The sequence below is a fragment of the Limulus polyphemus genome, unplaced genomic scaffold (assembly GCF_000517525.1).
Source record: "Limulus polyphemus unplaced genomic scaffold, Limulus_polyphemus-2.1.2 Scaffold372, whole genome shotgun sequence".
Lineage (NCBI taxonomy): Eukaryota > Metazoa > Arthropoda > Merostomata > Xiphosura > Limulidae > Limulus > Limulus polyphemus.
The window spans coordinates 117,982-133,485 of record NW_013665982.1 but is presented as its reverse complement, the minus strand read 5'-3'; the positions used below and the strand labels follow the sequence as shown (position 1 = coordinate 133,485).

Here is a 15,504-nt window from a genome sequence, read left to right as displayed (position 1 = left end):
CTTTTTCGAACCTATTTCGATAAGTCAGTATCCTTTCTTAGATAACGATACAAAAAGAAGCCTAACTAGTGATCTTTGACTTGTAATCAGTTTGTATATAAATACACCGTATAATTTTATTAGCTTTACTACTAGCAACAGAGCAATGCCTCAGTGTCTTGAGCGACTTATCCATCAGTATACCAAGATATTTTTCTGCGGTTACGCTACTGAGTGGATTCCCATATATATATTGAACGTATGACTCACATTATGAGAACCTAAGAGCATCATCTTGCACTACTATACCTAAAGACCATTTACCAAATATTTGCCCAACTCACAAGGTGAGCCAAGTCATTCTATAATATCCCAACATCCTCAATGCAGCTAGATATAACCAAGAGCTGTCATCCGCAAACTTTATGAATTTAGTAATGACTGCTCTATCAGTATCATTAATGTAAGTGAGAGAAACGAAAGCACTGACCCTTGAGGCACTCAAATAGTAATAAGGTCCAGTTTGACCGGTTATATTTATTAGTTTTTACTCTAACAGCAGATGAGAAAATGTGTACTTAATTTCGTACCTAATATTTTGCATATTTATATACAGTGAAAAGTTATCAAGAAAATCCAATTTGAATAATTCTACGTAATGTTTGAATCCAATCGCTTTTCTGTTTGAAAAACATTTTAGAGATAATATGTGGGGTCCCCCGATAGGATAGCGGTAAGACTACGGACTTACAACGCAAAAATGTGGTGCCCAGCAGTTGACACAACAGATTATCCAATGGGGCTTTGCTATGAAACAAACTGATATGTGGGTTTTTCATCCTTAAACATTTGTTGTGAAATCTTCCTGTACAGCGATTGAAAGAACTGGAGACAGGACAGACATTTGTAGAACCTGGAGAGGTTCTTTCGTGAGTCTAGAATTTATTTTTGGTTGAGAATGTTAGCAATTTTTCTAATGTTCGAACGTGTTTTATCATGTTTGAACTTTTTTTAACCTTTGCTTGATTTTTAAGCCTTATTATGCTCTTTTGAAATAGTTAAAATTCCTGTTTATACGTTCTCGTTCAAAACTAAAACAGCCACGAATTTCACCCTTCCGTAACTAATTTACAATATATTTTTCATTAATAATTTGAATGATGACTTATGAACATGAATGTCAAGTCTCATCGTACTGATGGTTATCTCTTTTGTGCATAGTTCTGTTTCATTTAGTGCTGAAAATAGGATCCTGAACTGCTCGTTTTTAAGTTCAGCATCACAATGAATGCTGGCCAGGTGGTTAGGGCGCTCAACTCGCAATCTGAGGATCGCGGGTTCGAATACCCGTCACACCAAAGTAGTCCAAGAGTTGGCGGTGGGTGGTGACGACTAGCCGCCTTCCCTCTAGTCTTACACTGCTAAATTAGGGACAGCTAGCGCAGATAGCCCTCGTGTAGCCTTGCGCGAAATTCAAAAACAAACAAACACAATGAATGCTTCCTAATTCTTTGTTGTAAACTTCATACGTTCGTGCAAATGTGCATTAGTTATCATCCAAATTACCGATTATAATATACATAATTTTTCTTAACTTCTGGTATTAATATTTAGAACATACGATTATTTAGATAACATTTATAAATTGTTATACAGTTGTTCTGCGTACTGAAACGTTGTAAGTATACTAGTTCTTTTGCTTAGGTGAAAGCTGCTAACACCTCGTACAATTTTGGCAGTTTTTGTCCACTTTCAGGAAACGACACATACTTGTACAAATTGGTATGAGCTTGGAGTTTTTCTCCTTTATAAATGCTGTTTGTGTTGCATGTTTTGTACCTTCTATAGTAAAATATGAATTTTCGAAATTACTGATTTGTTTAGTTTCCGCTTTGTCATAGTGACAACACGGGTCCAGAAAGTCATTAACTTTACCTTATTCTAGTTGCTTCGTCCTTTTTGTTTTAGTAGAATAAGCCGTAATAACCAGTAATGAACACTCTTCATGACCTTCTTGTACAACGTGCAGCATTACAGCGATATATGGCGTTAACAACTAGAGAACAAGGGTAGCTAAAAATTTGAGACATAATAAAAATGTAGTTCAAAACACTTTATTTTAAAGTATCATACACGAGGAATTTACATCAATTTAGCTTATACTAAAAATAAAATATAAACTCTAGGCCACACAAGTTGAATATACAACAAATATTTTAAAATAAAGGTACTTTTCTGATAACACTATAGCACGTAGAACTTTGATAACGTGGAGTGTGTCAATATGTTTATGCATAATGCGTTACTTTGTGAGCAGCAAACGTTAATAATCTACAGGAAAACAAATTATTCTTCTACAAAACACAACTTAAAAACCCTGAACTAAATACTGACACAAGAATGTTTCAGAATTCTTAGAATAAACTCCACAATTACAGGGAAAAAACTTTTTAAATAATTATTAATAACATAATTTAAATGATAGTTTTGTCCCATCTCATACACGAAAGTAAAAATGCTACGTCTGTCACATCAAGACAAGACTTCTGCGATCAACAATCTGTTACTTTAAAACTAACTGTGAAACATTTTTTACTTTCATAGCACACAGTTAATATCACAGTGATTGCAACTTGTTGAACTTGGTTCTTTGAGTGAATACTGGAGGGTTTGAGCCTTAATTCCAGCAATTACAATACATCTGCATTCATGATGTGTTAACTTTGCTATATACACCATAAAAGTTTGTATCTCAAGTATAGCATCAGCACATTCTTGATAGACGCCCCATTTTAACTCCGCTCATTTGAGATATACCCAATGAAAGTTTGTGGTTTTCTCAACACTGAATGGTACATTGTGTCTTAAAAATGTTTTTAGTCTATTTCCTTGCTACATACTTCATGTAGTTTGCGGATATATTTCTATCCACGTTTGTTTAGAATACAATTCTATATAACGATATACATTTATGGTTACAGAGCCAAAATTGGCCCTTTAATTCCTATGATTTGTTATGCTGATTTAATAGATAGTGACATATATATAGCACAAAATATTTCTGATTACAGTACTCAAAGTGGCTCTATAATTCCCATATTTTATACCGTTTTCACAGATGGTGATGCCAAATAAATATACGTATATATACTGTTACAGTACCCAAAGTGGATTCATCATTTCTGTACTTTTCATGCTGTTTTGTCATTTCATACATTTCTACTAAATTTACAATACTTTTTCTATTTTGATGAGGATGAAGAGATAAAATCAATGTATGGTGTGTGAAGAAGCGATCAATCAGTTTGATAAAACCGATCTGTACGTTGTTAAACAGTATCAAAAACAATTGGTATAACTAGCAAAATCATAAGATTTTGGTTTATCAGGAATTATCAGTATAATTAAACAGCTAATGACAGGTCTGACACTAAGTTTGTCACCATAGTGATCAATTTCAACTTAACATATTCATAGAAAGCAGAATAGTCTTAAAAATAAATTTTATGTAAAAATTTCTCATATTTAATCCTACTTTTTCTTTGAAAAAAATCACTCCCAACAATTTTATTGCAAAGTTATTTTCCACATGCTTTTAAAGTTGTATACTAATGAAAAATAAGCTCCAAGACCAAAACTGCTTACATTCCAACGTAAATGTTTAGAAGTACTGAATTTACCCACATATATAATGTTATCAACAGTATTATTCGGAAAGCCAATTTTGTTAAAAAACATTTTGATGTTTCCAAAGTCCTTATAAATATATACATGTGGTAATGGTTTTATAAGCACAATGGATCAATCATAAGCTTTAAAGTTAAAAGATAAACCAGCAAATTTCTTTTCTTTGATACACCTTAAATTCATAGTTGCCATTGTTACTTTGTATCATTGTATCTAAAAAACGTCAGTTCATGTTCTCACTGGTGTTCCACTTAGAGCTAGGCAATTAATGGAATTTGCTAACTGATTAATCACCAGGTTCATTAATAGGTTACATTCAACTAAGTAGTATCCTTTTTTCAGTTACAATGTACTCTCTTGTATATTACATATAATTTCTTTCATGTTCTGTCATTTGATGTCTTTCGTGGGCATGTATAATCTTAACATTTTAATGTCAATTTTAAACTATGACTTTTTTTTCAAGAAAAGCAATATTTGATTTAAAACACTTCTAAAATACAAGAATTGGAAATAACTGCAGATACTATTCACTTTTGGCATTTAAAACTTTATGTTTGTGGTTAATTTAGGCATTAACATTAATGAAGAAAATACACCACTCTTGATTGGAACAGGTTTGTGGATGTGCCTTAGTTTTGTTTTTGTATCATCAAAAAATTGTTTTTTTAATATCAAGTTATCTAAAAATTCATATAACACCAAAACATGTCATAAGTAGCAAGAACAGTATTTTTAATTAATAAAAAAAAAAAAAGCTTTTTAATGCCTAAGCTTCTGTCAAAACTGGTACATTAAGATAGTTAATGTAATAACCTACATAATTTGACTATAATATACTGCTGTTTTACAATAGATAATTATATACATTCATCCTCACCACCAATGGTAAAGGTATTGTTTACTCTCCTGTTTGCCTGTCTGTATGAACAGTATAGCTTGGAATGTTTGCATCCAATTTTGATAAAATTTGGTGCCAAACATAAGTGTCCCTGAAGGACTAGTTGGTTAATTTTTGGGGAATGTATCTCAAATCACAATCACATTAAAGGTTAACTACTTTCATTACAATGGTAGCAAGTCACGGATTCTGTAAAATCAAAACTTGAGGAGAACAAACTGAGCTAGAAAGAGGATACTGACACCTAGACCAATATTTTTGTAGGTGCAGAATTGTTTGGTGTACATTTTAGATTGGTTACTGCAAAACTAAACATTGTGGGGTGGGAGTTGCATCCTCCGAGTACCTTTCTAGTTTTACATTTATTCACAGCTTATCTGAATTCAACAAGTGCTACAGATCTGCATCAAGTTAGCCCATATCAATATTCTATTTTTTCAAGATGGGGAAGACACAAGGGAACTACTACTTGTATGGGCTGTGTAATCATGTCCTGAGTGTAAAAGGCCCAGTTATGGTTAAAATCAAAGCTATACTACAACTCAATATGTAGTCTGCAACTAAAACTTTATCATACATAAAATGGCATTAAAGCTTTTCAGTAATGTTTTCAGGCATGTTAGTCAGATAAAGAAATGGAGTTTGGTATATTGTAAGACTAATATTTAGCACAGCTCTATGTAGTTGTTCATAACAAAGCTCTTTATCATTACGTAAAGGACACTTTCTTTTTAGTAATAATTGCATTTCTTCTAAAATAAGTGCTCTAAAAATATATGATTTTTGATATTTCATTATATCCACTTACAAGAATTTTCAATGAAAATAAACAATAAGCAGTCATTTAGGTTCCTAAAATGGGGTTTACAATAATTTCTGCATTACATGAACAATTACAATGAAACTGATAACAGACAGATGTGAAAACTGTGGTTTAGAGTGAGGAAAAACCTCATATTTGTTCTTCAATATGAAAAAAACAAGCATTTAAAAAAAAGTACAACCATAAATCAACAGCAGGTTATTTTATAAATATGCAATCATTGAAAAAACAGAAAAAACAACTTTACTACAACAGAAACCATAGGTGAACAAATATATAAAAGCAAACAAATATGCAACATCTGAAATCCTTTCTAAAATCTGCGAAGAATTTAGGTGCTTTGTTTAAAGAAAAAGTCCCAAAACTGGTAAACAAGGTATGACACTAACTTTAAATGTGTAGGTTAGGTACAAATTATATATCGATTCTCATGTTCCTTCACAACTCAACCTATGTAGAATGAAAAAAAATTCAAATAATAAAACATCATTAATTCAATCTCTTATACCACATCTATGGTTTGTCTTTGTTACGGTAAGTTCCTGTTTTACAAATGTGCCGTCCCTTCTTCAGAACATCTGCATAGGTCAGATTTCCAGCAAGCCTAGCCTTGAATGTTGGATGTGAAAATGGCTTAGGAAGAAAAAAGTCTTGAACAGACAACCAAGCAGGGTTTCTGGACACCTTACAGTCAGGTGATTTACTGTTGAGATTACCAATAATTTCCATCCGTCTAGAAAACTTACCATCTAAAGGTTTATTTTTTAACAATTTACTCTCTGCAGAAAGGTGAGGACTATTAAAACCAACTGTGTTAGATTTTGGCTGAGAGATAAGAGAAACCTTGGTTGGAGAAAGCTTGTTAATTTTTGGCTGTTCATTTGATATTTGAATGCCTTCCTCTAATGAAGGAGTTAGAGGTAGTTGTTTGTTAGCTTCCAGGTCTGAATGAAGGGACTTTTTCAAAACAGCAAATATTTCCTCAAACAAGCGCTTGTACTCAGGAGGACTATGACTGAAGTGACCATTTAAACAATTAGATGATGAAGACAAGTCCAAGGTTTTCCGAAAAGCAGTTTCTTCTCTTCCAGTTTCAAACAACTGTTCAGTTTGAACTTGTTGATCAATCATTCCACGTTCTGAACTCTCAGAAAACCCAGAGGAGAGTGAAGAATCTCCAACTTCTGACAGTTCTTCAATGCCCGACTTGGCTCCTGAGAATTCTGGTAAAGTTGAAGACCAATGCAATGTAGCAGTCAACTCGTTTCCTGGTTGTTTGGCATCAAGCTTACAATTGTTGGTCGTTTCATCATCAATTTTATTGGCACTCTTTGAACCTTCTATGTCAGAACTTTGGGCAGCTGTTTCCTCCAGAGTATACCTGTGAGAGCTTAAGATATTTTCATACTTATCAATAAGGTCCCTGTACTGAGCATCCAATTCACTCAAAAGAGACACACCTTTGTGGATATTACTACTGTGAATTTTAGATTCCATTGCACAAGAAAGTGGCAGTAGGGATTCCTGACTACCGTAAGCCAAAACACCATTTCTCAACTGGACCAGAGTACACTCTCCAATCTCAGCAACTTCCTCAGCTTCTACATCACAGTCCAAGTTTTCATTAGTTTCTTCCCCATCAATGACTGGAAGTGTAAATTGGCAGTCTGGGCAGTTGTCATTTCTGAACATAAAAAAAAATATAAATATTTTACAAATTTTTCTTTACCAGTTCATTAATTAATCTAAATTACTAGATTTATTTTGGGTGCATTATTTTCTTTTTATTTAAGATGCCAAAAATCAAAAATACATAACATATTTCACAATTATAAACACCATAAGAGTATTTCAACAGTAGTTCACCACTTCTGATAATATATAAAACCAATTACAACATTTTAGTAATGTGGATTTAGCATAAAGGAAGTAATTACAATTTCCTGTTATCAATAAATCTTTAGTTTGAACCAACAAATCTTATTAATAAAATTTTGGTTCCAGGCACTTTCCGTGGCAGCATCAAGTCACTACATACTTAAAAGTTCATGATTATGATCTTAGAGATATCCCTAGCTCTGAATAAACTTAGAGATATTTTGAAAAATAATCCACTTTCTGTAAGTATTATTGTGATATGTTCTTACATCTATGATTTATCAGCAGGTCATGCATCACCTGCTTAGGCTATTATAAAATCATGCAGTCTTTCTCCATATTATGATCCAAATAACAAGTATTGGTATGTGTTTGTTTTATCTTTTTATTAAATTTTAGGTTTTGGGTACAGCTGAGACAGTTCACTGTGTAGCTCTGCATTCAACAAGAAATAACACTATTTCATGCTATGGACTTTGCTAACCACTTTGAGTTGATACATTACCCATTATTATGTGTAATAAAACAAGCTGAGCTACATCCAAAGAATGTATGTGTGTGCAAATGAAAAAACTATGTCAACTTAGTTGTAGTTTTATTAAATAAAAACGAACAAAATTTAACATAAAGTACTATAATAAAGCTGCAGATTGTGATCAAAACCATCCATTAACCAACCTATTAGCAATTTCTGTCTGTAACTCAATATCTAAACTGGATTTTACTTCTTCCTGAAAAAGCTGAAGCTGATATTGTAGATGAACATTCTCCTGTGGAAATAATAACCAATAATGAGCACTAGTTTAACTGAAACAAATAACAACCAATAATGAGCATGTTTAACTTAAACAAATAACAACCAATAATGAGCACTAGTTCAACTGAAACAAATGTAATAACTTCAGTCTGTGAAAGTAAACTGGATTTTCTTTACCTCACAAAAAGACAATTGATTGTTTATTCATGAGTGTTAAGTGAAAAAGCATTTTTCATTCTAGGTTGAGGTGATGAATCACAACCAACGAAGGAGTTCACTATCTTTAATTCTCCAGAAATAAGGTAATAAATTTTCATATGATTTAACAGTTATACCTATAACTGTTGGCAGTTTTGTAACTTCTGCTCTCAGATAAAAGTGATTCCCAACTTTTAAGCATTTTAATGTTTTATAGCTTTTCATTCGAGATTTCTTTCAAACAAATCACAAGTCACTAATGTTGTTTACAGCAGTTTTTAGAGTAAATCTTCACTTGCTTATTTATGAAATATATATAATTCACTAAATGTTCATCAGTATGTCTTTATCAGTTACTACTAAAGGTGCAAGTAAATGTTCAATGAAACCTAACTTTCATCAACACTTCAACCTCACTTAAACATTTTGTTGATACAGAACATGTTAATTTATGGCACATAAATTTATTAGATATTTTAAATATTAACCTTCATACTCTATGTGATACATTTTAAAGGAAACATCAAAGCTTGATTAACACCACATTATAAAAATTATATAAGCAAGTAATAAGTTTTTCTGGTGATTTCAAATTTGAACAGAACAAATGTACTGAAAACATCTTAAAAAATCCATTACTCTCTTAAGAGTATTATCTTAGAACATCTACTACTGAACACATGATATTAAAACTTACTTGTATCAGTATTTCAATTTCAGTTTGCAGATCCAACTTTTCTTGTTGTTCTCTGGCCAATTGACTTTTGAGTTTGGAAGCTGAAGCCCGAAGCTTTATCACCTCTTGATCAACACAAATATCCTGTTAATTGAGAAGAGTTATGAGCTCCTCACTTACATTGGATCTATGGTTTACAATTATTTTGATGACAAGAAGACTGATGCAACTCTTTCACTGCCATGGAAAAATACATTTTCTCCTCTACAACAATCCTATAGGACTTTGGAATTTTGTACCATCATGAAGACCCCCAGAGTTTGCCAGTCACAAGTTTCAGATAAGCAACAAAATATTAAAAACCTGTCACTTCGATTTTTCTTATGGTGTATCTAAAAATATACTTGACACTAAAACAGTTGTTTATCTACACAAATAGCAGTGAGAGAGTTAAAGTAATCTTAGTATGTAATGTGGCACATGCACTAATGCAACTACTCTACTAATAAAAATCAATTAACATTGGTTAGTAACAACACTTTAATATAACATCTAAATTTCATCGATTAAAACTTTGCCTTGAAGTACAAAGATTAACAAACTATAATTCTTTCAAGACTTCTATCTCAACTGTTCTGATGCATTTTTGTCCAACTAAAGCTATAATATGGAGAAAGCATCCATGTACTAAAATGTTTTAGGTATGTATTTAGATTCCCATTTAGATCACAGTCTGTCCTTTTTTTTTTTTTTTCTTTTTTTTATTGAAGACTTCATGAATTCTGTAAGATCTATCTACATGGATAAAAATGGCTTTGTGCACAAAATCCTATTTATTCCTAAATGAATCCTTAAACAGAATGAAGAGATGTATACAATAATAGAGCTCTACAAGTTATCACACAATATCAGTTCTAACAGCACTTGATAAAAATTTGTTTCTCATCTATATTTAACTATCTAGTGAACATGTACCTGATGTACTGAGAATGTATCATCATGAAAACCACTGTCTAGACTCAGAACTCTCCTTAGATTTTTTTTTAAACCTGCTTCCTGGCCCTCTTTCAAAGTTTGATGCCTCTCTATTTTTGACTGATAAACTGATGCTTTTTTAATTCATCCGCTAGTTCTTGAAGTTCTTCACATTTCTTTTCTAGAGTTTCAATACTGTTACAGAGACTAATGAAAGAAAGAAAGTTATTATTATACAAACACACATCTCGTGTATATATATATATATATTGATAACAAATCAAGGCAAATAACAGAGAATAACCTATTTCTGTCTAGATATAAAATACTATTTTATGCAGATTTTCTACCTTTATCAATTATTTTTTTTTTATCACATTTAAAAGTTTGTTTTGATTAATTAAATTTGTTTGATCAATGCAGTAACATAAGACAGCCTACTGTGATTAACATCTTATGCAAAGATACATTTATAACAGTCTTACTTAACATTTTTTGGTTTGCTTGAATTTAAGAAATGTTACCAGAAAGGTTTACTTCAGTGGTTTAGTACTTCTTAAATTATTCTTATGTCACACTCAATGAAAAAAATAAACATTCCTTTGAATCATGAAACAATAAACGACATGTCTTACAAAAAGCCTCCATGAGCAACTTATGAAAGACAAAATGTTTCCATTGACAACTGATCTCACTTACCAGTTCATATTGTTCATAATGTGTGTGCATGTAAAATATGCAACTGTGAGTCATTTCATACAAAATGTAACCAGACACTCACTTAAAATGTGTAGTCATCCATAAATCCCTTCCTTTATAAAATGACTCACTTTGACAAGTAGTTTTTGTTTTGTCAAGTTCTTCAAACCACTTGAATCATTAAGTTAACACTGCTTTACTTGTGTTTTCATAAGCAAAAACTTGTACTCTGGAGAGGTAACTCTATGTTGAGGAGGAAATATGGTCAATGGTTCAACCACATGATGTTCAATGGTCTCTTCAGAGGTCATTTGACTATGTATATTACCTTTTAATTCTCTTCTTGTCTTCTGATGATTCTGTTTGCAGTCGCTGATTGGTCCGTTCTAGGTCAGCAATACTACTTTCTAACTGCTCATATATCTTCAACCGAGAGTCATTCACTTCACGAAGAGCTGACGCCTGTTTTGTTAATAGCTATAACGTAATACAGTAAAATGTTAGTGTTTTGTAAAAATCAAAAACAGAACCAATAAACAACAGGATTTGGCGCAATTTCATTTATTTGTTATCTCCTAGTAGTTCAAAATTCCTCTTCAAACACAAGACTATAAGTAGAAATAATTTTAAATTACAACAGAAAAAAAAGTAACAAAAATGTCTAAACATGTTTTTAGTGAAATTAATTAACAAAGAAAAAATTAATTCATAACAAGGAAAACCATTTAAATAGCTTTCTCTCTCTCTCTCCATACACATTGAGTTTATGAAAGTTTTAACTTTTTTATATTTGCAAAACCAGTTTATATTCATAACAGAGCATACACTATATTGTAGTAATGACTTTTCTTTGACTGATGTTCTGCATGCAGATTCATGCCCATAAGATATTTGAAATACAAGTTTCCAGGTCAGTATAAACAATAATAATAATTTCCAACAGATTAATGATATAAGAAAATAACCAGAATAATAATTAGTTAGTAGGGCCTGGAATAAGTTAAAGAAAAAGAAAAAAAGAGAAAAAATGTTGAATTCATACTGACCAATGACCAAAACAACTACATCTGTCTAGAGACAAACACACACACAAGTTCCTGAAAATTCTGAATTGTGGAAGCTTAGCATATACACAGGAATAGTTAAAAATGCATTTCTCTAAATGTGTATATATTACACACCATTCTAGTTTGTGGTAGCAGTGATTTATTCATCACTTCGTGCAAAGGGTATTTACATTCTGTGCTGTAAAATCCTAATGAATAGATGTTAAAAACCATAAAATACATAACTAGTGTATAGGAACAGATTAGATGCAGTATCCCCATTTTGACTACAAAGGCCTATGGATACAACTCATTTGTCAAAAAACAAATCTTATAATATTTTGAATAGACAATTAAAGTTAGATTTTTTAGATCTTAAAAAAATCTATAATGATTATATCTAACAATTAGCACACTTGAAATTTCCTATTCTATTGTGGAAACTACAGAAAAAACTGATTTTCTCAAAATGGCATATTATAATACACTAATATATATATTTCAAATATAATTATTGATAGATTCATCTAGTTTATCCATTTAGCACTGTAAAGAAATCTAACAGCTGACAAAGGACACAGAATATAACAAAAAAGAATCCCTGTTTCAGTGTTTTGCATCTGAATCAGGTACTTCTTAAAAACATATTGACGTCTTGTCATTTTTACCAAAAAACCTGCATTCGTGTATAGTATTTTTTTACCATGTCTGCAAAATAATGTATTTAATATAGACATGAGTAATAAAGATTACACCTACACCTTTATAGAAATGATGCAAACAACTGAGTTGTCAGTTCATTTTATCTTTCTTTTCATTTTTTACTATTCACTGTTAAAGTAAAATTCTAAAATTTAACTTTTCCAATATTTTGGGTATCTTTTGTGGAACATGGAGGGGCAGGTAAATCTTCCAGCATTTTGTCCCTTGGACAAGACTTTTTGTTATTTTTAAATTTCACACACCTGAGGAGTGAGGGTTTATGATAGACCTATTAAATTCTCAGATATTAGTAGTTTCAGCAGTAAAAACGTGGCTCTATACATCATTGATTATGTAATCAGAATGAAAATAGGCTTATGTGTGACTGTCTTGAATGGGTACAGATTACATAGTTTGCAAAAAAGCCAAAACTGTTTGGCTGCGACAGGCTGTAACAAGATGTCTTTCTGAACATCTCTCTCACACACACACACACACAACACATTTCAGTTATCTCAGTTGTTTTTTTTTAACTATTATATAATCTCCAACAATCTATCAAAGATGGGATCTCAAGATCAGCTTCAAGATCAAATTATAAGGTCTCAGTCTCATCTGCTCAGTTCTCAAGTCTTTAGTCTCGGAACATCAGATTCTGGTCTCTCAACACCATCTATGCAAAGTTGCAAGTAGCTTCACACACTGATTTAATTCTTGCCTTTGCTAATATGTAGGGATGATGCAAATACCACCCCAATATTTACATCTTTTTTAAAAGTTTTTTCTTTAATTGTTAACTATATTATTGTGCGCCACCAATAAAAAAGCGTGGGGCGCGCATATCTCCGATTCGATTTTATTGCTCATCAGGATCTCTACCAACTTACCATCAAGTCTATAAGTTCAAAGTAGCGCATCGTCTGTTTGATATGTGTACAAGATAATATTTATAAAAGCGGGTAGTCCGTTCGAAACTATGTCACCTCAGTGAATTGTTGACACCATTGTTTTGGTTTTTGAGATACCATGTAATAAAAAAGAAGCAGTAGAAAGAAGAACAAGAAATTCGGACTTTTTTCTATGATATTTACAGATATTCCCAGAAACTGTGACTCAGTCATTACATAGATATTGTTATAAAAGGAAACACTGTATAGTATTGTAAAGTTCTGATGACCTATTGAGGAGATATTTAAAATACCATTTTAACAAACAGTCCGAACCATCCCTACATAGCTAGTGCTACCGCCTGCCTCATATACTGTATATGTGTGTGTGTATATAGTCAAATCTACTTCGAGCATAAGTTACATAAATTTACATTCTGGAGGTCAATAGAGTTGATATTAAACCATCTGGACATTAAAAAGAAATGCCAGCGTCTATTAGAGACTATTGTCTTAATTACTAGGCAACTTAGCACTCATTTATAATAACATCCGCCAGGTGTGTAATACTTTTTTTATAGTCATTAAAGAACTGCATACCATTCATTTTTACTTAAGCGACATACCATAGATTGTTGTTCATTCTTTTTTATGATGTTCAGTCATGTTCATTAAACAAACACTTTGCCTTCCACCATCAAATTAAGCTATAGACTGTAATCTGTCCTGTTGTCAAGAAAGAGTGTTATAACCATAACAAATCCTGATCTGTCATGAAACGGTGTTTTAACCACAACAAATCGTGGTCTGTAAAGAAACTGTGTTATAATCATAAGTAATCCTAGTTCGTCAAGAAACGTTGTTATAACCACAACAAATCCTAGTTTGTCAATAAAGGGTGTTATAATCCCAACAAATCCTGGTCTGTCAAGATACGGTGTTATAATTCCAATAAATAGTCTGTGAAGAAATGGTGTTATAATCCCAACAAATCCTGGCCTGTCAAGAAACGGTATTATAACTACATGAAACCAGAGTTCGTCTATGAAAAGGTTTAATAACTTCAAAAGATCCTAATCTCTCAAGAAACGGTATTATAACCACAACAAATTCTATTTTGTCAAGAAACAGTGTTATAAACACAACAAATCTTGGTCTGTGAAGGAACGGTGTTTTAACCAAAAGAAATCCTAGTTTGTCAAGAAAGGGTGTTATAGCCACAACAAATCCTGGTCTGTCAAGATACGGTGTTATAACTACAATAAATTCTGATCTATCAAGAAACGGTCTTATAACCCAAACAAATCCTGATGTGTCAAGAAGTCTTTCTTGTAGTGTATTTTCCTCTGTTAATTTTAGTTGTATATAAAAAGATGTAGAGTATTATAACAATCGAGGTAGATTATATGCTGCACACGTGAATAATTTGTTGACTGTATTTCCTTAGAACTTCGACCAGTTTTACGAAGGAAGTCTCGCTATTTTGTGTACACTTTAAATATTCACACGCAGTGGAAATATGAGCTTTACAGCTTATTTTTCTGCAATTACCCACTACTAAGGTAAACATCAGGTAACTAACTATCCGATACTTTACTGTAAACACAATGAACTGTCAATACATTTGCCCATAGAAGATGAAATGTATCGTTCGTTATTTATATAAACGATCGATACGCCAGCTAAACGCTGCAAGTATTTGGAGTCGACTGCCAACCCTCGAGATGAGTTCAAGAGCCGTTGTTACAGAAATGCGAGTTGATGGATAAACAGATAGGCATTTCTTGTTTGATGACGCTTTGTCATCGGTATATATATATATATATATATATGTTATTTATGGAAAATAAATTTTCTTCTAAATTCATGATGATATAAAATTAATTAATATCAAACCTTTTCTATTTTGATAGCAACCATTTCACTTTCAGTTTACATATCTTCATATAGAATACTTATCCTCCATTTCTTATTTCTGTGTTACTGTAAAGGTTTAAGGAATGTCAGTGGTGTTTTTTTGAAACAAGACACTCAAGGGGCCACTTAGTGTCTTTCTTACTTACTAATTAGTAAATGTTTCAAATCAGGTGCTATGTGTAAATTATTGTAACCTTAATCCAGAAGATTAGTTGTAGATGTTGTTGTTTATAAGAAGCAATTTGATATTGCATCTTTTAATTAACTATCAATAATTTCTGATAGAAACAATCTACCTACATAGTTGATAACTAAATATTAACCTAGTAACTATAACATAATCCTTGGTCATAATCGATGTTTGTTTGTGTTTTTATTG

General features: G+C 32.0%; 1 protein-coding gene across 1 annotated transcript in view; it reads right to left on the bottom strand.

Moving 5' to 3' along the window:
* Nucleotides 1-2,845: 2,845 nt before the first annotated feature.
* LOC106457773 (cerebellar degeneration-related protein 2-like) overlaps nucleotides 2,846-15,504 on the bottom strand; it is an 80,538-nt gene continuing 67,879 nt past the window's right edge. The window contains exons 3-8 of the mRNA XM_022383818.1: nucleotides 10,902-11,050; nucleotides 9,989-10,081; nucleotides 9,875-9,929; nucleotides 8,921-9,043; nucleotides 7,947-8,038; nucleotides 2,846-7,074 (exon numbers count right to left, since the gene is read on the bottom strand). Coding sequence (XP_022239526.1) covers nucleotides 5,904-7,074; nucleotides 7,947-8,038; nucleotides 8,921-9,043; nucleotides 9,875-9,929; nucleotides 9,989-10,081; nucleotides 10,902-11,050 — 1,683 coding nt within the window. The 3' untranslated portion in view covers nucleotides 2,846-5,903. The remainder of the gene's footprint in view (nucleotides 7,075-7,946; nucleotides 8,039-8,920; nucleotides 9,044-9,874; nucleotides 9,930-9,988; nucleotides 10,082-10,901; nucleotides 11,051-15,504) is intronic.